The sequence below is a fragment of the Coturnix japonica genome, chromosome 1, assembly GCF_001577835.2.
Source record: "Coturnix japonica isolate 7356 chromosome 1, Coturnix japonica 2.1, whole genome shotgun sequence".
Lineage (NCBI taxonomy): Eukaryota > Metazoa > Chordata > Aves > Galliformes > Phasianidae > Coturnix > Coturnix japonica.
Window position 1 is genome coordinate 45035912 of NC_029516.1, and position 27384 is coordinate 45063295.

Sequence of the window (27384 nt, forward strand, 5' to 3'; positions counted from 1 at the left end):
GAAAAATGTCAACTTGCCAGCTTTCATCAGAATCTGAGATTAGTTAATGAAAATCACTCACTGTATCCATTCAGTAAGAGGAGTTGTTGTCTGAATGAGGTGCGCTGTGGACCTACTTCCGTAAAGTCACTGGAGGGGAGTTAAATGGGTGGCTTTCATCCTGCTGCATTGACATCTGTCTGGTAATACAATCAAATACATCATTGACCAGTTGAGGCGATAGGATTTAGGTAACGAAACTTGGAATGTGTTCATCAGATGAATCTTGCTGCTTTGAAGATAGACGTGTAGCATCTTTCTAGCGCTTTCAGGAGAAGTGCCATTTCTGTGACTGTGAGGTATTTTTTGTTGATGGCATCTTCCCCTGCTCCAGGTAAACCTTTCTTCATCACCTGTGAAAAAATGTTCAGCTCGGCCTCGATCCTCCCGAACAGCTCATGGTGATGAAACCGTTGTCAGCAAATTACTTTTACACTAATGGTATCCTCTAAATCATCTTTGTCATGCTAATTTTCATTTTTAAGCTGCTGTAGATTCAAAAAAAGCTCTTTTCCAATTTTAACGCTGATGTCATTGTCAGGTGCTGAAACATGGGTTGGTGGAATGGATTTGAGAGAAGTGTTCCAAGTTCTGTCTGAATGGCTGGTGTGAGCATTTGGTCTATCTTGCCTGGTTAAGCACAGCTGAAGAGCTTTGCTTTTGAAACACCTTATGTTGCCTTTATTCAAAAGGCAATTTTCTGTGGTGTATAAAAACATAACATTGTGATTCTCGATAAATGTGTGCTGGAACATGGTTGATTCCCAACAAAATACACCTATTTAGAATTATTGTTACAGTCTTCATTGCCATTTCTTGGTTTCCCTTTCAGAAATGTTCCCATTGCCAGGAACCAGGAGCCACCTTAGGCTGCTACAACAAAGGCTGCTCCTTCCGATACCATTACCCATGTGCCATCGATGCAGGTAAGAAGAAATGACGCGCTACCTGTATGTCAGACTACTAATGAAGTAACAGAAATGATGAAGGATCACATTAGAGAAACAGCATACAGTAATGTACTGGGGCAAGATGGCAAAAAAAGAAAAGGACGCAAGCAACCAGAAAGACACATCCCCTCTTTCAGAGCATCACTCGTAAAGATAAACATAGTACTGATTCCAAGTGCAGAGTGTCTGTAGTATTTTCAGTACCACTAGCAGTGCAACATTCCTTCTCCCTCCTTAGAGCCATTTCAGCTGATCTGTTGACTAGGTCCAGTTTTTATCATTGGACAAGCTAATGGCCTGCAGAATTTTCACCTTTTATTCAGTGATTAGAGGAGGAGTTTGGAGTTCTGTGAGTACATGTGCCTTTATGGAATGTATTGTTTACCTGGTGTGAACAGAGGTTGTATAGAAGACAGAACAGTTGGTTGCAGGAAAAAAAGCATTCACTAGAATGTTGTTAATAGAAATCTGGAAATTAAAACAGAATAAAAGATCTGGATTGTGCGGTCTCTGCAAATTCTCACCTTTTGAGACCCAAGGAAAGGTAAGAGGAATGCATGTAAGGTATGTCACAACAATTTGTAAGAGGTTCTGTGAAGTTTAAACTATCTTCAGCCATGAGCTTGGGGTTGAGTTGGTATTTTGCATACAAGAGTAAGTTTTCCCTGGAGATAAACTTGATTCTTGGATTATAGAAAAACCCAACTGAACAGTTTAAAATAAATAATGTCCAGCTCTTCCAATGTTCTGTAACTCACTTCTCACATTGTACAAAACTTAGTCCAGTTGCAAGGAGGCAAGGATTCAAGTTTGCATCTCATGAGTGGCATATAAATTCAGGCTTCCAATTTGTTATCTCATTTCCACAGCAGACCACTTCTTTCTCCGCCTGTTTTGTGCTATTTTTCAAATCCTGGAGTGCTTGACGTAGTTTTGCTCATTTCTGAATGACTGCATTGCACTTCTTGCTGTGAAATCCCACCCTATTGGAGCATCATATTTTATTCCAATAGAAATTTATTTAATACCAAGAGTGTTGCAGTGGAGTATGACTAATACCACGGTATAGATAGAGAAGTCTTGATTGTACGTGAAATACAGTGTTAAAGAAACATCATCCAATTTGAAGAAATTGCATACTCAAAAAAGGGCAGAAATAAGGCTGTCTTTGTAAATTTGATGTTGGTCTCTTAGGAATGTATCTTAGAAATAGTAATCACCCAACTAAAGACTTATTTTTTGATAGATAGTGCTCCACCTCAACTGATAGGATGAAAGGATACTCCGTTAACGAGCATTTCATTATCCGCACTGTGTGATTCTGTGTTTTATTGAGTGAAATTTTCCCATCTCAGTTCAGCAAGTGGAGTTGTGAAATTCCGTGATGTTCATCTCTGAAGAGTTTTGTGAACGTTAACTAACTTATATTTAGTGATTTGTTTCTGGTTTGTGACTTCACCTTTTCTGTGCCATGAAAACATGAATTAATTTATAGTGAATATGCCCAAATAGTTTAATTAGTTTAATTAATAGTGCCCTAGTAGCTTAATTAGAATTTTTGTGTACAGGATATAGCGTTTTCTGTGTTCCAAATATAGATAACAGAAGTAAGATATTGTCCTTCTTCTTCAGATATCTCTTCCTCATTAACTCTGCTCTACTTCAGAAAATGCAGTGGGATTCTCCAGATGTCACATTCGTTGATCAGTCATGACTGATTCTCAAGAGCAGTTTTGTGCCATGCATGGAAAAGGCAGTATTCTATGGAAAAACAGTGTATAGTCCTGCTCTTAAATCCATACTATTAATTCCATGCTAAATGTTATTTAATATATTCACCATATAATTAGTTGAAGTGGGCTACCTTGCATTTGGTATTCGCTAATATTTGTCTTGACATTGTAACCTCTAAGGCTTTTTTAGAGTAGCTTTCTGTGTTCAGGTTCCAAGGCTGTGCTTGCTTCATTTTCTTCCACTCTAAATTCTGTCACAAGACATCACTTTGTCATGGCCATCTGTCAGAGGGCACCATTCCAAGCTGGTTTACCCACTTAGAGTAATATGGCAAGAATAAATTGCAAGCCACTGGGTGGATTAGAGCTGCATGGAGATGGGGTACTTTGGCTGTGAGTTTCATGAGCATACTTAAACAGTACTTAAACAGTAGTAGAGGAATGATGAAACTTGTGAATCTCTATGTTCAGTCCAAGAACAGTATGATTTACTGAGAACAAGGACTGAGGCCTCTTCTCTTCCTCTTCTTCTCCCTCTCCTCTCTCCTTATCCTTCCCCTCTCTTCATTCTGCTTTTCCTCTCTGTTTCCTCTCATCCCACTAATTCTTAGTCTTCAGTCTTCTGGCAGAAACACACTCCCGATTTAGTCTTCTGTTCCTTCTGCTGGCTCTCTCCCAGCCCAGCCAGTCCCATTTACTTCCTTCAGTCTCTTTGCATAAGTCTCACATCTTACTCTGTGGGATCACATGCTTCTGATTCCACCTATCCTTAATTGCCTGCTCTGGACTTCTCCTAGTCCTGCTCTCCACAACCTGCCAGCTCGCACTCTATCTCCAGCCCCACATTCACATCCCATTAGCCTCTTTGTTTCTGTTGCCTTCTGGACCAGTGCTTCCCATTTTGCAGTGGAGAAATGGCCACATCCTTTCTTCAGACTTCCTGGGCCTTCTAAGGGATCCCTGACAACTTTGCAGCTTTTGGCTCTGGTGCCTAAATTGGAGGCCCAAGAAGAAGTGCATTTGGTGGATTTGCAAAGGATTTAGCTACTAAAATTGAAGAAATCTCTTGGAGAATGTGCAGATTAAAATCCCTGTACCTCCTTGCAGAGAGTGATATTTGCTCATTTTGTGTTAAGTTGCGAGGGAATGCCTTGGCTAAAATTCTGGTCCTGTAGCAAACCAGAGTATTGTTGGGGTCTGTCAGAGAAAGTTTGCTGGGACATTGAACACTGGCAGAACAGTTTTTCCAAGAAAAAGTTTTAAGGAAATGGTTAGACTGCTTTAGCTGAGGTGTTGAACCAAAACAAACAGAAGAGCCCAGCTTGAAGTACATTCTTGGCATTGAAAATTTCAGCCTGATGACATGACAGTAAGACCTTCCTTGCAGTTCTTTTTATCTGTGGGAGTAATCAAGCTGTCTTAATCTATAGATGCTCTTCCAGGAAGTCAGTATAAAAGAAACAAGCTGTAAGGAATAGGACTTCATTTTCATTTATGGTCAAAAACAAAACGTGGGCTTCCTGGAGAAGCAAATCAGCATTCTCTACTCTCTTGTCAGCCTGCTGTCTGCCTGTAAACCTTTTTATTGGTGATGCAGTGCTGCTGCAGTAAATCAGGTGTAAGTATTTCTCAAGTTCCCTGAGCCCTGCGGTAGTTTGCTTTGAAGTCAGCGGCCCCACTATGAAAGATTCAGCCACCTTTATGGAGGAGCTGGTGCTGAGTCCTCAGAAGTTTGTGCAGACGTTTACAAGCGTGCTCGGGCTTTCAGAATACGGATGACTTCTTTTGTATCTTAGAAAAAAATAAATCCAAAACCACTTACTGGAATGCTTTTTAGGGTATGTCAAGTCGTAAACACTAAGTGCTTGACAGAGTGACTCTGGCATCCCTGGAAGTGTGAGCGTGCTGTAGCTGGGACTCAGTGTGTGTGTCCTATTCCTGGGCAGCTGTGCTGAGCTGAAGTGTCTCTCTGCCTCTGACTTGTGTGGATTAGAAGCGAATGCACTGTCAGCTCCTGTGCCTCATCATGTGAAGGGCAGCACATTTACAGTGAAGGACTGGAGGGTGCAATAACTGAGAACCACTTGAGCTACTTGCCGTGCTTCATGCCAGCCCTGCTGAGGAGCCAAATTTTGGGCAGCTGATGCTGTGTGGTCGCTGTGTGGGGCATGTGTCCTTCTAAGCTTCCAGTTGGTACATTTGGATGTTTTCATATATCCCAGTTCAGTCTTACTTTTAATCTCCTCTCATACAAAATAATCTCTGGCAATGCAGGGTGTGTTTCTGTGCAAGAGAACTGTGCAAAAGACAGCTGAACTCCTGCTGGCCATTTGCATAAAAATCAAGATTAGTGGTGCCACTTAAATAATTTTTACATGGAAATGACTGTGGTTAACGTTGTCTGTGTTTAGCTTTCGTCTGTCCAAATTTACAAAGAGCCTGTGATGTCTCAAGATAACTTAGTCCTGAAGATGTCTCCATGGAAACAGAATCTTTGTTTTGTGAAATTTGCTATCTGCTCCCTGGGCTTGTTCCTCACCACCTGCAGTCAGATGGTGCAGCACTCTTGTACCCTCAGCATCCAGCGCAGGGAGTAGCTCGTACTGACGTTTAGTGATTGTAAATTAGGAAAAAAAGAATAGCAGCAAAATAAAAAGGATTTTCAGAGAAGAGAAATTCCGTGTCTTCACAAGTATCATTTAAGATGAGGAACAAGAAGAACACAGAGAGTGAGACAAAGCGTGAAGCCTGCAGAAGAAAAATTGCTTCCATTAGAAATGCTTTAGGTTTTTTCCTGACTGCTTTATGGAGAAAAATCTGTACAAACAAGGACGAGGCTCTGCTCTTTTTCCCTTTCAGCCCTGATAAGCTGATGGTAGCTGTGTGTCTGCTGACTTGGTGCTGAATTGTATCTGAGATATAAATCCTTGGAACTGCCAGTTGAAACCCAGGCCAGCTTGGGAATGCTGAACAAATTTTCTGGTTTACAGGGAGCAGTTGGTTTTCTACAGTTGTCCCTTTGGAGAAGCAAAAAAATTGTCAGTAATTGGGATTGCTGTTAGTATTTACAAGAAAAAATACCAAACTTATTAAGAAACAGAGCTCTGTACACTGATGAATCCTGAAGTGCAAGGTGTCTGACTTTCCTTCCTAATGTTTGTGCTGTCTTCCTTTCAGATAGAGAAGTACATTCATTGCTGAAGTTGAATTTCCAAGGAAAAAAACCATCATTTTCTAACATGCTGCGTCTATTTTTTAATCAGTGCTCTATGTATTTTTAATGATAGCTGTATCATCCAGTGATAATTCAGTCTATAGTCAAAATGTACAATTCCTGCCCTTAGAACAAGACAACAATTTATTTTACTACTTCTTTGTTATTTGCTAATGCTGCATATGAAATCGTTATCCCTGGCAGGATTAAAGGGTTTACTCTTCTTTGCTAAAATCTCTCGATTAACTTAGCCCACTGCACGCTGTTTCCCTTTGATTCAGGCCAGAGGCATTTGTGTTGGAACATAAACGTTGCATAGCGGAGGGATGCTCTGCCAAGGCTTGGGTGTCTAGGAAGCCTTTCCCTCAAGCTTTAGTTGCAGTCTCCTGCTGTCTGCTAAACTCTTCCAGCAGATTGAAACAGCAGGTAGCTCTGGTTATGCTACATACTTAAGAGCGCTTTAAATTAGCACATTTTATTTACCATGGCGCCGCTTTCCTTGCTGGCTGTTTGGGTAGGTTGAGAACATGGGAGGTCATAGGCAACTTGCTGAATTCTCCTAGCATCAGCCAGTGCCCGTGGTGTGGGAGGTGATGGGAGGTGGCAACACCTACACTGGCACTGTCAGCGATGGAATGCTCTCTGAGCTGCTGTAGAATCCTAAACAAGCTCTACTTAGGTGCCCCAGTTTTTTTTTAATAGGTTTAAATCATTAATTAAACTGTTTCCTAGATCATAGAAGATTTGCATACACAAATCATGGAAGCAGATCCAAGAGCAGCGTGAGTGACCCAGCTACCAGACATAGTGTCAAAGTGTAAACTGATCTCCAGGATTTGGGATTGTAAATAAACTGTCATATGCAGCCATACCTAGAAACAGTCACCCCTTCTCCCCTTCTTGTTGGCAGAGCCTTGGGGTAGGATGAAAGATAACAATTTTCCTATGTCTTGTAAAGCAGGGATTGTCTCTCTGAATGGGGTGGATGTGTCTGACTCCCTTGTGCAGGGAAGGCTGTAGTAGATGAAGGGTGTTGGGTTGCAGGATTTGCAGTTTTGCTGTTGTGATTCTTTCAGATACAGAGGACTAGGGAGGCTGGGGATGCTTAGGTGTGGTTACCCAGGTGACACTGGAACATGTAGTAATTTTAATTGTTCCACCTTTGGGGGTGGAAGGGACAAATCTGCTGGTAATATTCCTAACAAAAAAAAAATAATAAGATATTTGAATGAGAAATATATAGCCTGAGAAGCACAGTTAACACATGTGTATTATTCAAATTGTTTTTTATTAAAAATGTACTAAGTTGCTGTCTTCTCCTCCTCTAGATTGTTTACTAAATGAAGAGAATTTCTCAGTGAGGTGCCCCAAGCACAAGGTAAGAATCCTCACCTGTATTGCACCTGTTTTTTACTGCCCTCTTCTGGTATTTAAATCTGCTTTAGTAGTTTCATACCCAGATAACATCTGTAATCAGAGGTGCTTTTAGATGTGTGTTCGCAGTATATTCTGGGGGCAAACATCAACTTAAGAAGAATACAGAGAGTTTAAGAAGATAAATGCACAGTCATTCTTTAGATCCTTGATGACACTTTAGAACCAGCTTCTTTTCCTGTCTTCTGTGATAGAACAAAAACACTGCTCACTGCATCTGTTCAAAAGCTTCATTGAAACTATGGTGGTTTATTTTTCTTGGATTTACTGAGGATGCAAGAAGGAAGAAATAATAACTCATGGAAAGTTTTCAACAGCTTCGGGAAATGTTTAGACTACACCATGAACCGTTGTTGTCTATGTGAAATACCTTGTCCTAGTGGTGTGGTTTAACCCAGCAGGTGATTCAGCATCACACAGTTGTTTGTTCACTCTCCCCTTTCCCAGCAGGATGGGGAGAGAATTGAAAAAAAAAAAAAAAATACAACAAAAAAAACAACAAAGCAGAATTCAAGAATTGAGATAAGCTATTTCCTAAGGCAGAGAAAAGCAAAAGGAAATATATATATATATATATATATATATATATATATAATCATATATAACAAGTGATGCACAAGCAATTGATCACCATCCCCTGACCAGTGCCTAACTAGTCCCAGTAAGCTGAACTCCCACCCCTTTCAATACAATTTCTGCTTGCTGTCAGCTGATAGAGAACGTCCCTTTGGCCACTATCAGTCAGCTGTCCTCACTCTGTTCCCTCCCAGCTCCATGTGCCCTCCACTGACCATGGCCTTGGCTTAGCAGGCAACTGTAAACATCTGTGTGTTACCAACATTGTTTTTGTGCTAGAACCGTAACACAGCATTGTACCAGACACTCGGAAAAGTTCTGTCCCAGCTGAAACCAAGACATCTGATTAAGTGGTAGTAACTAGACTGAGTCCTATGATATATGTTCGGCTGTTCTTTGGACTTTGACTCTTCTAACGACTCATTGTTTCCTGTTTTTGGTGATGGATTCAGTGTGATGCTTATGCCTAAAGTTTGGACATTCTTAGTTGAATGCAAACTCAGTGGTGCTAAGAGCTGGACTTCTGTTGCTCTGTGTGGAAAGAGGAGACATAGCACAGATTCTCTTGTACATATGAGCAATGTGATAAGGGGCTGGGAATATCCATCTTCTGTCTTGTCCCCTAATTTCCCCCTGTCCATAAGTGAGGTTGCAAATCTGGGACCCTGTGGGTACCTGTCCACTGGTTTTAAATGCTTGGGAGTCTCCAGAAAAATGGCTGTGCTTGTGGCCAGTTGGCTGCCACATAAATTGTGTGAGAGCATGGATGGCCCATGCTGGAAAATAAATTATAATAGGGAACAATTCTGTTACTCTCATTTAGTTTCCATTTAGTTCTTGCCTGCAGATCCCTGCCTAGAATTAGACTGACATCTGGTGGTCTTTTGTCTTCACAGATTATCTCTTAATCTGTCTTTTGTAAACATACAAGAATTAGTCTCATAGTACTTTCTAAATGTTTTACCACAATGTGATGTGTTTAGGCAGATGTATTTAAAATGTGCTGGAAGATTCTGGGAGCAGTGAGTCTGTGATCAAGAACCAGCCTACCTTCCACAATATAAAGAAAATAACTCGCTCTGTGCAGTTGTGGAGATGATGTTGAAAATTTACAGCACAGAAAAATAACATTACAGAAAATGGTTGTATTAATGCTGCATGAGCCTGCAGATCTCCCCAAACAAAACCAGAAAGGGTGAGCTCCCCTTACTGTAGAATGCAATGGTAGATGTGCCATCTGCTGCCCAGCTTTGGATACCTGCCTGAAGAGATCAGGAAGATGGCATCTTTGAGAAATGTTTTATTTTCAGTGCCTGTTGCCTGAAGGGAAAAGATAGTTCTGAAGTTTTTCTTACCTGGCTTGGGTCATCAGTATTGGTACTTGCATTGGTGATGCCCAGAACATGAAAGGAAAGAACCACATGGGGGAATCCAACTTCTGCAGATGGTAGTGAAAAGACACATTGATTTCTAAAGTAACGTTGGGGAGCAGGAAGGGGTGGACTGCCGAATACATTAAGGTACTCCATGAAGCAATACAAATTGTGGCTTTTATTCAAAACTGACCCACTTGCACACCTGCTGTGTTGCTTTCAATACAGAAATTCAGCATCAGCAACCTTTGACACTGCACTTTGTTGTCATTTGCTCAGTAAATACATGAATCATTTCCAGTCAAGCAGGGATTTTTCTTTTTTTTTTTTTTTTAAATTTTCTTTTTTTTAATTATTTTTTGCCTGCATGTGACTCAGCCCTTGCTCTGTGACTCACTGATCATTTCTGGCACAATACAGTATTGCCCTGCTCCTTTTATTGTAGTAATTGGGAGGGGGAGTTCCAGGCAGTTGTAAGATGGGGCCAGAAGGGCTGAAAACTCTTGCTTTGGAGTGACTGGAAAACAAATTATGTCAGTTTTTCTGCAAACTATGAACATGAGCAACTGAAAGGAAAAGACGCTTTAGATTAGGCCATTTAAAACCAGGCTATTAGGTAGCAGCAGTTGAACATTAGTAGCTAATTAGTAGCTGTCTAATATCTCACTCCTCTGTTCTTTAGTTAATGGGTGGAAGCACTAACTTCATAAATCCACTGACACTCAGCGAGTCCCCAGTATAGTGCCTCTTACCCTTTTTTAGTCCATGCCTCACATCGGTAAATACACCTCATCATAATAAGTGGCTCCCAGAGAGCAAAGGTGCTTCTTGCCTCATTAACTGCGCTTAACACTTCAGGCATAAGCAGGCTGTGTCCAGAGGGACCAGTCCTGTCTTTCCCTGTGTTCCCCAGTGAGCTTTCCCATTTCCTTCTGTCAGCATTGATGCTTCAACCATCCATGTCCTGAATGTGCTACTTTTGCAAAATAGCAGCTTTTATCACAGGGAAAACACTGTCTGAAAACTAATCATCTTTGGAAGGGTTCTGCTTCCACTCACTGAGCCGGCTCACTGTGTGCTGCAGCACAGCCAGTGCTGTTGCAGCAGACCTGGTAAGGATGGATAGGCAGAGAAAGGGAAGCACAGGGGATAGGACACCTCACCTTTTGGTGGCACTGCAGTCTTAGATAGTCTTAAGCTGTTTGTGGGGCAGTTTTAAGTGGTGTTGCTAAGTTCATTCTACCTTTCTGTGTTAAATTCTGTGTTTCTTAACCAGGCTTCCATGTCCCAGGCTCTTAACTTTTGCAAATTTACCTGCTTTAGGGAAAACTCTGTCTGAAAATCTGTGTCTGGTTTCAATACTGACTTCTCTTTCTCTCTCTCACTTTCTGTATGTTCACTTTCCCTACCCCTGTCTTCCTTTTCTCCCTTGTTTTCTTTTTCCTCCTCCTCCTTTTGGCTTGCTGGTTTGTCAGCCCCTCCTTCCTTGCTCTCTTCCCTCCTTGCAGAACAAGATGGTGAAAGGCAGCCTCAGCACAGAGCAGTCGGAGCGGGGGTGAGGGGGGAAGTGTACTCCTGGGAATGAAAATAAAAGCAAGCACAGGTGAGTTGGGGAGAGCTTCCAGTTTCCACCTGCTTTCTCCTGTGGCTCCTTTACCTGCAGTGCTCTTCCCCACTTCTGAGAGATAAAATGAGATAAAATGGGGATCTCATGTATGTGCAGCAAATCTGTAATTACTAACATTGGTTTCCATTTTTTCCTGCTATGGTCTGTTCAGGCTAGTCACTAGTTTTCCATAAACATAAATACAGGGATATGTACGTTGGTCTTACCAGGAGTGCATTCTGTCTTCATGATAGCATTTTTCTTTATTTTGCAAATAGTTGTGAGTGAGAGAAGGTGGAGTTGTATCTCTAGGTGATCACAAATTCAACTTACTAATGTTTCCTCTAGTTCCTTACAGCTCTACCCTCTGTATCCAAGGTAGCTGTAGCAGTGTTTGGTCAGCATAAGCCAGCAGGGCTGTGGGAGGCAGCAGCTCTGCTCTTGTACCTCAGCTCTCCAGCTGCTCTTTCCGCCTGCCTCCCTCTTTATCTAGCCCATGGGTGTCCAACCTTTTGGCCTGGACTGCATTAAGCGAGTAGGAGCTGTCTTGGGCCACATATATATAAGCTGCTCTGAAAGTAATATCTCCTGTTCATTTCCATGGAAAATACAAGAGGTACAAAGAGCACAGCAACACTGCTTGATGGAGCAAATTCTCAGCTACAAAGCACTGTTTTTCAACATATCACCGTCATTAACTGTGCATTTTTGCCAGTGATGAACAAGAGCCTACCTGCCGCACTCAACAAAACCTGCTCCAGCAGAGGTGACTGCTGCTGAAACACACCACCCACTGACGCATAAACATTCAGCAAACATCAATGAATGTCGGTGTAGCTTTTTCCTCATGAAGGAATTCAGTGATTCACATTTGCTTCATACACACTTCCCCATCAGACACCAATTTGTCAGACTGCCCTTCTGCTGCCCTCTGTCACACAGCAGCAAAATGTAAGGGACTGTTGGTGGGAACGTTCACTCTCTACTGCCATACCACCAACATTCGCCTCAGACATTGTGGGCCAATACAATAAAACAGGAGGCATTACTTTCAGAGGAGCCCTCATAAGATATAAGTAACAAAACATTTCAATTTTTAATATTTTTCTTATAAGAGTTTAAAGAAGAGAGGAACAAAAAGATAAAACTACTGGGATATGTGATTTTGTGAAATAAATGCATCACCCTGGTTTGATGGCAGTGGTTGCAGTTCTTAGTGAGGTCTCAAGGTATTCATCAGAGATTTTTGATGAAATTTTACTCTTCCTCTACTTCATCCTTGACAGTAGTTGTGCAGAATGTTTGTACTGCCAAGAAGTGATGACATGAATAAGGTGTGATTGTGAAGCAAAGGATATTTCTCTCTGGTAAGAGAGGGATTATGAAAGTCTGGTAAAGAGACACGATCAGATTTTGGAGTTGGAACATCTGATTGCAACTGCATACATTCTGTTTGAAAATTTGCAGGTAATGTATTTATATCAACTGAAAATGGTGTTGCAAACATAAATTGATGTTTTATTGGGCAATTTGAAACCTGTTTTCAAATGCCTGTATCAAAATGAAAAGCTCAGTTGTGTATTCTTATCTGTTTGTAGCCCTTTGTTTAGTCAGTGTATCAGAATGCGTACTAGTGTTTGCCGTCACTTAAAGCAGCACAGCACTGCCCTCCCCATGCCCTGCTTTCGGTCAGCACAGCATTAATAACACAGTGACAGTTTGGTTGCTGCTGGGCAATGGATTCGCTCCTGGGGCCACTCTGCAGGGAAGAGCTGCTGCCTTTACAGTACAGGGCAGGAGGTGGCCACACACAGTCCATGGGCCAGGGGTTGGACATGTTTGCTCTCACCCAAGTCTTCAGGCATGTGTGAACTCGATCAGATATTTGATATGTCTGATAATTGTGTTTTGCCATATTAGTGTATCAGTCGGATCATTTTCTTAATCTGATTTTCTGTATGTCTGGAGTGAGAAGGGAGCAGCGCAGAAGTGGGAATTAGAGCAGGTATGATGAGGATGGGATTTCTTGTTTCGTTTCCATCAAGTACATTGCCATGTGGTGGCAACAGGGAGGTCTAAATGAAATAAGTGATTTCAAATTAGTTCCTCTTGGCACATTTTCCCATAAACTCTAGTCCCTCTAGTCTTCTGACTCCGTTTCAGTGCTCAGGTGCATTTCTTGCTCAGCTGGCCATTTCTCTTTTTCTTGCAGCACTGCAGGTGTAGTTGCTGCTTCATGTCTGCTGTCTGACCTGATTTTAACAATCCCTTTCCCTCACCACCATTTTACTGCTTCCCAAGCACCTTTGTCACTTTATAATCTTACTTATTTCTCCAATTAAGTGAGTGGAAAGAGCTTTTAATGTTGTTTTCTGTGAAGGACGAGGGGTTAGCTAGAGAATTCTGGTCTTCTGTGTAGAAGCAAGAGACAGAGATTGCCTTCTCAGTGGTGATTTCTGAAGGCAGTTTTTTTAAGGAGCTAATGAATATTAATGTGTTGCAGAGACCTTTGTGCAGTTTTGTTTGCTGCATCATTTTCCTTCGTTTTTTTTATAGGTCATAGGATTGTATTGGCTTAAGACCTTGCAAGCTGTGGAATCTCAGCGCCGTGTTCACTGTTGTGCTATAGGCTTCTCTCTAAGGCATCATTTCTTCCCAATTCCACTTTGACCTCAGGTAGCTGTTACCTGAAGGTCCTGTTTAGCTTCCTCCTTTGGGGGCTGAGAATGTCTTAGAAATGAAGTTATCCAGCCTGACCAAAGCAAAAACCATGCAAATCCAGATGATACAGTTCTTAAAAAGAAGGTTTGCTTTGTTTTGATTGTAATTAACAAAGTTTAGAGGAACACCTCCGGTAGGAGAGCAGCTGCCATTCCACTGACCTTGGTGTAGAGATAGAAGGGGCAGTCAGCTGTTAGATTATTGTGCTGCTTTGTCTTGGTTCACTTCTAGGCCCAGTGAGTTAGGAGAAATCGTGCGTATTGGATAACATCCAGGCAAGTCAGTGTATTCTGTCTCTGTTGCTTCTTTCTCCCTGAGCCAGTTGCCTCTAGAATATTTGGATCACATCCAGATCTGGAGAGTGACTGTGAAAGGGAGTCTGGTGCTCTGGAGCCTTTCCAGGAATGGGGAAGGGCTCTGTGTGGTGAGCCTGATGTCTCCCTGAGCCAGTGCCTAGTGCTCTGGATTGATTCCAGGCATGGGCAAGCAGCACTTGTACAGCAGCCAGAGACAGCACTGCAGCCTTAACACTCCTTCAGTGCAGACTCACAGTTGCACAGTAATGAACGCCACAGAGGTCAGCTGCCTGAACCTCCCTCCTTTCCTCCTGAGTTCCAACTCCATGGCTTGCCTGTCTGGTTTTCATATGCACTTGCTTTACCTTATCCGCTTTGTGAGGGGGTGTTATCAGCCAACAGGTAGCTTGCTGAGTTGTAATCTAATTGGTATGCTGATAATCAGAAGGGCATTGATTTCTGCATCACGCTCCAGGCTCGTGGGGTAATTGCCAGCTACACATAAACATGGATGTTATTTTATTCACAAGCACACCTCTAATGCTATTAACTGCTTTCTGTATGTGTCACTTTAGTTGTGAGCTTTTTTTTTTTTTTTTTACCAAGAGCTCACTGACTGGTGAGGAGGGATTTACCCAAGCTACATCAAAGGGTTAACCTTACTAAATAAATCAGCTGCTGCTGGGCCTCACATGTGCTATGGGAGAAGGGAAAAAAGGAATTTATTATTTCAAGCTTTGCTTTCTCGACAGTGCAGGTTAAGAATGAGAACTGTGGCTTAGAGAAATTAAACTTTAATTTTATCTGTGGTTTCTCTTCTGAACTACACCTCTACCAACATAGTGAACTCCTGGTGTTCGATCTGTCTGCTCAGCATTTCAGGACAGGGATAGTGAGTGTGCCAACCGCTTGGACATTCCCACGCTTGTCTTGAAAGATAACGTGAGCATCCTTTTTCCATGAACTTTTGCCACCATAACCTTGCCATTAGAACAACAACTAAATAAATAAATAAACATTACTTTACCTGCAGTTAGCTTAACTGTAGCTCTGCCTTTTGCTGATGAAATCCAGCTGTGTCAGGAGCTCGGTTCCTGTGGCTGGATCCTTTAGTGTCAGTACCAGTTCCATCATCTGAATCACGTTCACTGAGAACTGTCTGATGGCAATGTGGTGACTTGTATGAAAATACTTGGATCCAAATCCTAAGGGATGGTGTGGTGTCCCAAAGCTGTTGTTGCATTTGAACATGCTTGGCTGCTTTGCAGTTTTCAGAGTCAGGATGAGGACTGAACTTGAGGTGAGCAAGCTCCTTTCCCACTGCTGGAAGACTGAGAGTGCTGAATTGGGTGTGGGTAGCTCTGCTCTCTTTCTGGTCTCTGTCATTTTCTGCTGGCTGTTAAACCAATGCTTGTTGTTACTTAGATTTGCTCTTATGAACTACTTACTGTTGTATTCGTGTCCGATTTTAGTCCTCAAACCCAGAGTTGTAGGTGCTGCTGCTGTGGTAGGATGCTGAATATTTTCCCCAGAATGTGGGGGGGAGCATTGGCAGACCAAGTCAAGGAAGCCTTCCTTTATATTACTTGTTTCACTTTGTTTTTCAGGTTAGGCTGTTGAGATAAAAAGCGGTGGACATTCGTGACTGAATGGAATCTCTCCCACTGTGCAGCCATGCCCCCTCTCGACGTGCCTGCCAATGCCAGCACTTCCTTCATCAATTCTTACATCACACTCAAGACTGATGACATCACAGAATCTGACCAAGGAGTCTGAACCAGCTGTTTCCATGGACACAATCTCCATAGTGACAGTGGGAAGGGGAGGGGGAAAAAAGAAACAGGTGGGGGGAACTAAAGAGGGAGGGATAAATATATATATATATAAAGATCTATTTTTTAGTCTTGAAAGACTTTGTTTTAAATGAAAGGTGCGCTATCCCTTTTGATGCTTTTGATTAAAATTAACAAAAACCCAGATAAATTTAAAAAACAAATTTGTAGCTGAAGTAAATATTAAATCCAAAATCAAGCAAGGCTCACAGAGCCTAACATTTGGCAGGAAAGAACAGTGGTACTGGGAACAGTCGGGACTGGGGTTGTCTCCCTTCTTCTTGCCTTCTTTCTTTCTCACAACATCCAAGGAAGTCCAATTTTAAAAGGAAAACAAAATCACAGGATAAATTGTTTGTAGAGTACGGGAGGAAGATTTGAATGGATGCAGGTGGTGGGGCGTTTTTACTTTGTGTGTGTGGGATGGGGTGGTCATAGTTTTAAGAGACACCGTGTTGATAATGGGAGCTTGATAAACATCCAGAGACCTTTAGGTCATGTGGCTCACGAAGTAAGAGGAAACTGCTGTTTGCTTAGATCATGCACACAAGCGTACACCTTCTACATGTGGGACCTACCTGTTGGCTGCCCTGTGCAGCACACAGCCCAGGTCATAGCTAGGAGCTGCCTTCAGTGCTGGAGGCAGCGGGGAGGTTGGTTTTACCTGCCAGGTTGGGGAGCTGGGAAGGAAGTCCAAATGCTGGTGGAACCAGAGTGTTTTCAGAGTAGTCAGAAAATCCACTTAGCCCTTTTATGTTTTATGTTCTGCTTTTCCAGAAGAAGGAAGAAGGAATGTCATTATAACAGGCTACACTATATGGTTATTTGTTGTGGGTTTCTTTGTAAATTATGTAACTGTAAACATTTGGGTTTAAGAAACATCAATCAAAAAAAAACACCAAAAAAACCCACAAAAAAAAAAAGTTTTTTTCTTATTAAGGCCTTAAGAAAGGGGTTAGTGCATCTTTCAGGGGTCACTCTGCCATGGGAATAAAATAGCTGTTTCACAAACAGTTTTATATAAAAAAGCTTAAAAAAAAAACACCAAAAAAAACTAATAAACTTCATTTTAACCTTATCTCCTTTTGTTTTGTGCGAACTTGATTTGTTTAAAAGGACTGAGACACTACTATCTGCTGCTTTTTGGTTTCTTTGCCTTCATCCGTTCTGCCTTCAGCGATGACCTTCTGAACTGGCCCAGCAAGAGGAAGACCGCAAAAGCTTTTTAAAATAAAAGCTTGTATTTGTTTGATACTCTGAGATGATAACAAGCCAATGACTGGATAAATTTTGTGTTTGCGTGAGATGGTATTTCACCGGTTCACTGACTTCTTTCACTCATAGGATGGTAGCATATCCTAGTGATAACAGCGTGGTGTTTACTGGGAAGTCACTATAGATAGGGATCTAACCAGCATGACTTGGATAAAAAAAAATGGGGTTGATATTGTGGGGAGGGAAGAATTATTTTAAAAAGTTATGTACTGGATGCTTGCTCAGCTACTCGCGTTTTGGAGTATTCAGCACATAAAAAATAATATCTATGATAGCTCATATTAAGATATCTATTTTAACTCTATTTTTAAAAAATCGATTTAAAGATTTGGGAGATCATTTGGCAGTTATTTATTTCTAGAAGTTGCTACTTTCGCTGATAAGAATTTGGAAAGCAAGGGCAGTTTTCTGCTTACTCCTTTCCCAGTAGCAGCTACTGACGTTAGTATGTCCTTCTACATTGAGAAATAGACCTGTTGTGATAAATGTCACTAATGTGTCCTGAACTGGTGCTGAAAATATTTAACTGCTGGTGTAGTCAGAAAAATCATTTTTAGCATAGTTAATGTGATTGAGTAAATGACTTCTTTTCAACTGAATAAAAAATGTTTTTTTTTTTTCCTAGTGTCTGTTCTATTCTACCTGTTTTGAAAAACAAACAAAAAATAATACATAAACGGAGTTATTTCACCGGTTTATGTTGGTGAGGAATCAGCTTTGTGGTACTACAGCAGCAGCAGGAGACTGTGGTAAAACTGGTGGAATTCATGCTTTTGGCTCCTTGGGGTGGTGGTACAGCAGAGGGAGGTTTTGGGGTCAGTGAGAGCGGGAAGGTCGTCTTGGAAGGTCTTATTGCTCCTCTTGGCAATAGCTCCTTGTGCAGCACGGATGGAGAGCAGCAGAAGTCACATACAGCAAAAGAATAAATGGTGCCACACTGGACTCCTCCAATTGGGAAGTATTTTGAATCCATCCCATTAATTTCCACATGGCTCTTTGTCAGTACTGCTGTCAGAAGGGCCGTGTTCCCCCCAACAGTGGCCCTACAAGTCGACCATCTGCACGGCAGTTGGAGCCTTTACAGGAACCAGAGCTGCAACGATTCACTAAAACCAAGCTGGAAGGAATCTAAAATAATGTTTAATGCCTTCTTGGGAGGACTTGGATATGATCCAGAGCAGTCATAAAATCCACTTGGAAATAAAAATCTCCTGGGTCAGAAGCTATAAAGTGCCTAAGTGGATTCTGAAAGCTGTGTACAAAATGTTTACGAGCTCTATCCTGCAAAAGCCATGAGAGCCCGATGCCATGGATATGTTAGAGCTGAAGGAAGGAGAGAAAGATTTGGAAATCTTGGCTAATTTAGAATTTGTGAAGCAGGAAGGACCTGCAGCAGGACTGTAAAGTGTGGAGATTGTATCAAGAAGGAAATCGGCAGCCTACAAACAGCTTGGGAATTGGATGAGGAAATGAACTAATGGGAGTTTGGGTAAAGCAGCTCATTTTCCAAATGTTCCTATGGGTGATCTCTAAAAGAAGAGAAACTAACACCGGCTTACTAGGAAACATAGGTGATGGTTCAGCAGCGTTTCCAGAATGAGTAGTAGTTGTTTAAAAATGAACATTTTGATGACTAACTGGAGTAAACCAGCACTGCTGAATGTGGTCAAAGAAAAGGATGTGGGATTTTTGGTGGTGTTTTTGGTTTGTTTTTTGATGGTTTTTTGGGTTTTTTGGGTTTTTTTTGTTGTTGTTGTTTGTTGGGTTTTTTTGTGTGTGTGTGTGTGGGGGGGGGGGGTTCCTAAAAGGATGTGCAACAGATGAAATATGCAAAGGATGTCTATAAATATAAGCTGATGAGGGTTCAGCTGGAGGCCAGAAGGATTAAATTCCTGCAGGGATTGACGGTCGATCTGGGATACATACAGCACGCATATTGTGATACCAGGATCTGCTGATTGATTTATTCATCATGGACTCTTAAAGTACAACATCTACAACTGGAAATCCAAGGCTAATGTGGAGTTTACAATGAGATGGTGCACCACAGGAGGAAGGCTGCAGTAGGTGATGGTCATCTCTGCTCAGAGGAGTACAGTGACATAATACAATGACTGGGGATTATATCTGGGTTTGTGATGCTCTTGAACCTTCAAATAGGAACACACTGGTGATGTGTAATGGCACCGAGATAAAAAAAATACTCAAGGGCCAAAGAATATATGTAGTTCATGGTGTTCAGCTAACACCAAGCTCAAGAACTGCACTTTCAGCGGGACATGAGAGAGGGTGGGAAAAGGGCTGCCAAGGTTATGGGTAACTAAATGACAGCTCCGGTATTATGACTTATTAATGCACTGTACAAATTGTAATCATAGAATCATTAAGTCAGGAAAAGACCACAAAGATCATTTAGTCCAATCATTGATCCGTTGTTACCGTGCCCACTAGATGTACATAATGAAACATACATAACTAATGTGCATAACTGTAGAGGCAGCATATGTGAAGAAAGATCATGTGTGTAAACTGGTGCTGGTAGGGGGTTTAGTTATAGGTCTAGAAAGGACCAGGGTATGGCTAATTCTTTGTGGTTCTGCTGACTTTCCTGCGAGAAGCTGAAAGTTACGATCTGAGGGTTGGGGTAGAATCCTCTATATTGTGAAACATGGTGAAATTCTTGTGAGGCTGCAATAATCTTGTAACAAATATCTTGGTTTGGTTTTGTTCTAGAGCTACTACAGTGTATTGTGAATAATTCAGTCAGTTAAGCAGAAGGCAGAAGTAACTCCTGGAATGTTGCAGGAGACCAGCAGCTCATAGGCACTTTTTGTGCCAGTTTGATGCACATCACTGAAGAATTGCTTCCATACTGTCAAGGTTCTACTTACAGCCTAAAGATCAGTGAAACAATTGTAGACAGTGCAGTTGTACACAAATGTTTATTTCTCTGCCTGTAGATTTGGTCAGATGTAAAAGTTTCACTTCGCTGTCCTACTGACCAGGTGGCTAGTTACAGTCTTGTTGTGGGATTTCATTTCTTAAGTGGGACCCACATGCCAGTTTGCACTTCCACTGGAAAAGGCCTGAATTGGAGGGAAGCATTGCTTGTCTTCTCACTTTTTTCACAAGGCCATGTTCGGAGCTGAGATTGCTTCCCTAGTCTTTCTTGATCTTAGAGGTTTCTTGTAGTTCACTGCTTAACTCAGTTTCACTTGGTGTGATTTCAAGATTTTGGCCTTGTCTAGCTTCAGAAATGCTAATGCTGCTGCACAGCCACAGAGAAGATTAGTAAGAAGAAAAACATACTCTTTAGCCCATCGCAAACCTCCTGTGACAGAAATCTTCCATTCTAGCTGGGGGATCAGGACTCAAACTGGAGACAGACTCATCTGCTTGACAAAACCCATGTACACTTACTACTGAACTGTACGTGAATATATCCAGTTTATCTGTCAGTGCTGCATGCAGTCCATCACTGGTTTTTGGCTTCTAACTATATCTGCTAAAAACCAAACCTGGAGATTGAGATCAGGGGATCTGTGCTCTCTGGCTGTGAGGCGAATCGTTGATGGTGGTTCCCTGAATTTTATTGAAATGACTTCAATCTCACATCTTTCAGTGGGGAGCAGCAAAAATGGCCAGGACATCTGAGAGGGAGTTGGGAGCATTATGCTAGAGAGAAGCACAGTGTTGTACAGATATGTCTGCACTGCATAGCAACTAGATTCCCCTGGGTCGACCCTAATTTATCAAAGAAGTGTCACCACATTGAGAGGTTTTATTAAAAAAGGGTAAGTCCTTATGTACACTTCATAGCATTCATAGTAGGAAAACATGACTGGACTTCCATCTTAACCCCTGCACCAGGAATATATTTCTGTCTCTAGAGCATCATTGGATTCTTACAGATGATAGCATATTTTGAGGACATTTTGGGGGACCCGTTGGCATTACCATGAATAGCTATATTAAGCTGGCTCTGGGTCATATGAGTGTCCTCCCATTCGTAGTCAGGAAGAAGAAACAGGAGAAAGCAGACTGTATCTGTTTCTCAGTGTTGTATGAGGAAACTAGGAATGGCAAGTGGAAATTGATCTAAAAAAGAGTCGAGACTGTACAAGCAGAAAAGAAAGTGTAATTTAACATGAGCCTTCTTTGTGTAATGTCTTGGCTGCATTGGAGGTGGCTGTATGAAATGGGCATTAAGATCTGGCTGCTCAGCAGGTGTCCTGTTTTGGCTAAAACTGGGGAGAAACTGCCAGGTGTACAGGTGATAAATGGTGAAACCGTATCCAACAATTTGGAAAAGACACCAGAGGGCAGCATTCCGCAGGAAAATAAGCACGGCTGATGGAGGCATGTCCAGTAACAAGGAGCAGAGGGCAAACAGAATGAACCAATTTTGCATACTCTAACCTGTTTGCCAGGGCTGCATGTGGTTCTCTTCCAATCATGCAACATTCCTGGCTTCATTGGCTAGGAAGACACTGTGAGAGGAACCAGTTCCCACAGTTGTGAGACTGCAGCTGCAGTCTTGAAAAGGGCACTGATGGCTACTGCCACCACGGCCTACTGCTGCTACTATGGGACTCCTTTTTCTGAAGGCAGGAGCAGTGTGTTGCCACAGGAGCCAGGAGGACTTGAAAAATGTGCTGCTACAGCTGATAAATGAGCTTTCCTTATCACAAGTATGAAAGACTGGTTTAGAAAAATCAAGTTTGTGGTTTGGTGCTTTGGAGGAAGACGCATCTTCTGTGCAGAGTTGCTGCAGTCTAGATGAATGAATTATAAAGGGAAATGGCTAAAAAGAATCCCAATCCTGAGTGATCCGTAGCAGTGACTGTATCCTGCTGGTTAATGGAAAGGCTCCTGCTTCACAAGCATCCATCTGCAGTACAGTCTGTTTGCCTCAGGTGGGGCTGAACACTGGGATGGATGCCACCTGCCTGAGGGCCACAGTCCTGCTCACAGTGACAGGGAGGTGAGGCCCCTGTTTCCACAGGGCCTGATGGTGGGGAAGAGCCATGGAGAAACATCAGGTCAGTAGAGGGAATACTGGGAGGTTTGTGTGTGGGACTGAGGAGGCCTGAGAGCACTGGAGGGGCATGTGGAGGCCTGGGCTCCCACTGGCTGCCTTTGGGGTCTGAAGGTCTGTCTGTTAGATTTGGGAGAAGCGCCCATGTAGGCACTGTGCCAACTTCATTCAGACAGGCCCCAAAATCAGTTCTTCAATGCAAGTTAGTCATTTCCCATCCAAATGGTAGTTCTGAACAGAGGGTGGATTTTGTTTTTCTTAGAAAGGCACTGCTGTCATCCACGTTTGTTTGCCCCTCTTCAAAGCACAGATGCGTTATCTTGCTTTTATGAAACCAGTTGATAGCAACCCACAGTCAGTGCGGATAAGGAAGGCTGCTCCCACATCTGCAGAGTTCAAGGTCTGTGCTGAGCTCTGCAGTGGGGCACTGAGGTGGGCACAGGAAAACTGATGAAATGTGTGCCTCTGTGGGGCCACTGAATCCATGTGCTGTTCCAGTGAGAAGTGTTAGGCTTCCAGAGCTCTGTGTAAGCTTATTAACAGGGCTGATTGTGCTGGGGGGACACACAAATTCTGTGCAGTCTCTGAATACCAATTCTGGAGAAAGAGAGATTAGCCCCTTAATTCTTTTCATCAGTTATTGGAGTTGCTTGGGATGTGAGAGTATCTGATCAAAATCAAGAGCAAACAAAAACTCTTCCTAAGCTGTAGTCAAGTGCTTAATAAGTGCCTGGGAGAGGTCTCTTTTATAGTCCTTCAGGATGCAAAACAAAGGAGCAGTTGGGCTGTTTTGAACAGCATCTTCATCTAGCAATTTGCCACAGCCTTCTAACGTTCATCTTTCTTCACTGAGCGCATCAAGGAAATACAGCTTCACTTTTTAAGAATACATGAATTCCTAATGTGTGAGCTTATACCTCCATCTGTAAGTATATCAGCATAGGTGCTCAATAGCTGGGGAAAAATGAGTCATGTTTGTTCTCACTGACCAGCCTGTGTGGATGCTAAGAGTCTATTTGAATGGGTTAAAATGCAGCTCAGACCTGTAGTGAGCACAGGGGACACATGGACGACTTGAATGCTGCCTTTCAAGGTTTCCCACGAGGCACCATGCCTCTGCACAACAAAACAGACAGAGACTGTGCATGAAAAAAACTCTTCCTTGCAATCAGAAGTCTCTATTTTCAACCCACAACATCCTGAGCACCAGGCCTTGAAATAAGCTTTGAGTAGCTGCACAGCACAAGGCACCTTAAAGAGGAGAGAAGCAATCATCTCTCATATTTCCCTTTGTTTTCCTTGCTGCACTGACAGTAACTGTCAGGATTTGTATCTCCGCCTTCAGGGCTCACGCTGCTGTAATTGTCAGAGGACACAGGGATTCCTGGGGATTTGGAAAATCCCAGGAGACCGCGACTCAAAAGGCATAGAAGAGTTCCCAAAAGGTGTAAGCAGACTGAGTCATTATTATCCTTTCCGCTGATAATGGAGTCCCCAGAGGACAGCATTGCTGCATTTCCCAACCTTCCATTACTTTCAGGTAATCTGTTCATTGCACACCTGTGTTGCTTGAGGCTGTCATATCCTATTGTTCAGAATTCATTTCTGAGGCACTCAAGTGATGTGTTCTGAAGCTGTAGCCCAAAGGATTTGGGATACAGGAGCTCATTTCCCAGCTCTCCCTCCCACCCTTAAATTCCCTGCACCTCCAGGTTTACCAGCACTTACCATCCCTGGTGACTGCTGGCTACGCAAGCATTGTAATGCTTCAGCAACTTCAGTAGTTGGGTTTTTGGCCTATCAGCTGTTTGTCTGTTCTCAATACTCAGTAGTATCAGTACTCCAAGTCTGGAGTTCTGGAGTTCTTTTGTTGTTGTTGATGCTTTTTCCCCCATATTGAGGAAAATCTCCATTATCTCCATCCACGTATATCCAGCTCATCCAGAGTGGAATTCCAGCATGCAACTCGCTAAGCGGTTCCTATTAAGAAGTTCCATGTATTTTTGCCGTTTCTAATTTCCCTTTCACTCCACATGCTCCTACAGGAATTAATCCAACTGTGAGCACTGCTGAGCTAACATTTCAAACCCAAACAAGTATTTATGGTTTTCCTGTTGATAAATAAATGTACATTCTGATTTCCAGTGCATATTTGGATCTGTGAAGCATAAACTTCATCACTGGAGGCATCAAACACAAGCAACCTGTTTAGCTATGGTTGTAAAAAACAATAATCTTCTGTGTTTCCAGTGCACTGATAAATGCTCCTAAATGCTTGCTTCTGTTGAAGCCATTGTTTTCCTGACATCATTTTTTAAAGTGCAGATAAAAACATGAAAAAATCACTAACGAGTTTGACACTGTTACTCATGAAAATAACATGCTAACAAACTCTGTACTCTAATGCTGAGCACTCGGTGCTTTTGGGAACGATTATCATGGGCTACAGACCACCAAAATTGTGTTAGTGTATTTTAATTTTCAGCGTTCATAATCATTTTGACAAAAAGAGCTGGGAAAAATGAAGGCTTCAGTTTCACTGTTGAAGTGCTATATTATTTATGGTGTGCTCTCAGAATCAATACCAGTTCTTCAGATCATCTTCTGCTTATTCAGTGGGTCCCCAACACCTGGGAACTGTGGCACTGCCTTGAAAGGTTCCCTGTACCAAAAGGAAGAAATCAGATCAGATGTCTCCTGCAATAATCAGCTCTTTGTGTGAACATTCATCTCTTCTAAACTCTGTTCTGGGTTGTTTGCCATCCTGCCTCTTTCCAGCGCAATCATGATGGTATCTTTTCTCGTGACTGTACTTTGCACCTAGATTTGCGGCTGCTTTATCACTGCAGGGCCAATGGCCCCATTGAATACATTTTATAAGAGGGAGAACTGAGATGCCAAAGTGCTGCTTGCTTGCCTCCAAGTCACAGCTCAAATCGATGCTGAATCTAAATCATGGTTCTTCCGTCTCTTCAACTCTCAAACCCATATTTAATCACCTCATTATTTTCAGAGGCGTCCCACTGATCTCACGCTTTAGGAAAGCAGGATGAGTTTTCCCATATGGATACGAATGGTTTGCTTACAAGAAAATTAATAACAGGATTTCAGCCAGTAACTCTGTCCAAAATTCCCCTGGATGCTTCTGTATGGCTTAGAAAAACCACACAGCCCCAGCACTAACCCAAATATGAAAAGAAGTGCAATATATCCACTACCCATGGGAATCTTAAGGAGAAGAAGCCCAAACCAGCAGCTGGGACGGAGGCATGGCTGTGGGGCCTGAGATAAATCAGGGCGATTCTGCCTTTCCTTCCCTGAGGATGGGCAGCAGAAGCAGAGCACCACCAGGACTTCCTTATTTGTGGTTACAGATGAGCTGCTGGGATGGGTGCAGGGAATAGCCACAGGGAATTTAAAGAGCCTGAAGAACAGATTACTGTGCAATGTGGGAAGGCTGGCAGTAAGTCATAGTAACAGTAACTATGAAAGACTTGGCTCTGTCAGGCTTGCTGCCTGCTTTCTTACAAACAAGCTGTTTGTTCAACCCATCTTAAGGCTGTACAAATACTCCCAATGTACAAAGTACAACCTGAAGTCCAAGAATGTCACAATCAAGCAACTGAGACTAAAACTTCCCAAGCAGGGGCTGTGCTTTGGGCTACATTTGTTTGGGAACATACAGCCAAAATTTGTTCATCTGTTCCTAACGCTGAAACCATCCTTAGGAACCCATTGTTTATCTGACCTTCCCCTGACCCATTAGAAAATCTTCTGGCAACATTTTCCTTTCTTGGTTTAACACTTTGAAGCGTTGCGCTTGAATCTTGGCAGGAGGCAGCTTTTTGTTAGGAGCACATTGCACCCTCTCCCTAAAACTGAGCTCAAGTTTGGCCACGTTACAAGCACTTGAAAACCCCAGTCTACATGGGCTTGATGGAGATCTCAGCTTTTCAGTTCGTACTCCTTGGACCAGACTGCAGGGGGCTGGCAATGGCAGGGACAAGTGCAAAGCTGCCCTCCAGTGCACTCCTCTTGCCCCATCCAGCACATGTATGCTGCTTGTGTGAGGGAGCACACTAGGCAAGGGACACATTGGGCTGTGAAAAGAAGGTGGAAGGAGGACCCAAAGGAGTGATGGCCCTCTGGCAAGAAAGCAGAGGACGAGTTTGTTGGTTCTCCACAGCCCCAGCTCTGTGGTACCTTGGGAGGTAGTCGGGCAAATGGTTGTTTTGGTTCCCTTCTCTCTTGGCTCTTACAAGAGGCTTAGTTTCATAGTTTCGTGCGGGTTGGAAGGGACCTTAGAGATCATCGAGTCCAGCCCCCGGGATTCGAGCCTCTGTGTAGCAGAGCGGCACTTCTACCACTTGCGCCACAGGGGGGATTCGAACTCCGGGCCCCAGTGTTGCAAGGCAGTGTCCTTAACCACTGCGCCACCGCGGCACACCGTGAACTCTCCGGCTCCAGAACTGTACAGTGCTGAGGTTTAGATCCTCCTAATGGTGTTGGGGGTAGAGAAGCCCCTGGCATTTGAATGAACCATTTCTGAGAGCTGAAGGAAATATTCCTACTGTGTAAGCTGGCTGGCTCCAGTGCTGAAGCTCCTAACTGCTGGCAGCTGCTCAGGAGGTGGGACTTTCACCTGGGAAATAAGCTGTATAATTATGCAAGCTGCAGTTTTCATAACAGACCAATCACACCCTGTCAAATCTGTGCCAAATCTGTGATCCAGCCAGGAGCTGGGCACGGGGTGTGCAGCTGTTAAGGGCAGAGGGAGCCCTCTGACTCTGCTGCTAGGCTTTTCTTGTTAGGCCCCAGCACTTAGATGGTCATCTTGAATTGCTTTCCTTTTTGTCCTTTGGTGGTGCCTCAGAGGGATGCTCAGAATACTAAAGATCGCCTGCTCCATACAGACACTGATGACATCTGTGAAAAAGCCCAGCAAAAGCAGAGTGTGAGCAGCAGGCAGCAAAACAGGTTTTGAATCCAGATACCATAAAACGGGATTACTATCTTATGAACAAAGAGGAGGTCTTTCAGGATGTAGAAGCAGTACAGGACTGTAGTTAGCAACCGTCTAGCAGTGTATACAGACAAAAAGGTGCAATTAACGTTGTGCAACCAATACTAATCTTTGCAATCCTTGCATTACATTACTTCTGGATGCTTCATTCTGCAAGATTATAAGCTTTTTATCTTCTTTTCTTTTCTTTCTTTTCTTTTCTTTTCTTTTCTTTTCTTTTCTTTTCTTTTCTTTTCTTTTCTTTTCTTTTCTTTTCTTTTCTTTTCTTTTCTTT

General features: G+C 42.6%; 1 protein-coding gene across 7 annotated transcripts in view; it reads left to right on the forward strand.

Moving 5' to 3' along the window:
- TCF20 (transcription factor 20) overlaps positions 1–17669 on the forward strand; it is a 109759-nt gene extending 92090 nt beyond the window's left edge. For 3 of the 7 annotated variants that reach the window (XM_032444500.1, XM_015861471.2, XM_015861468.2), the window contains exons 3-6: positions 872–965; positions 7265–7314; positions 10795–10922; positions 15550–17669. In XM_032444500.1, coding sequence (XP_032300391.1) covers positions 872–965; positions 7265–7314; positions 10795–10878 — 228 coding nt within the window. In that variant the 3' untranslated portion in view covers positions 10879–10922; positions 15550–17669. The remainder of the gene's footprint in view (positions 1–871; positions 966–7264; positions 7315–10794; positions 10923–15549) is intronic. The other 4 variants (XM_015861464.2, XM_015861459.2, XM_015861446.1 and 1 more) reach the window with 3 other exon arrangements.
- The last annotated feature ends 9715 nt before the right edge of the window (positions 17670–27384 follow it).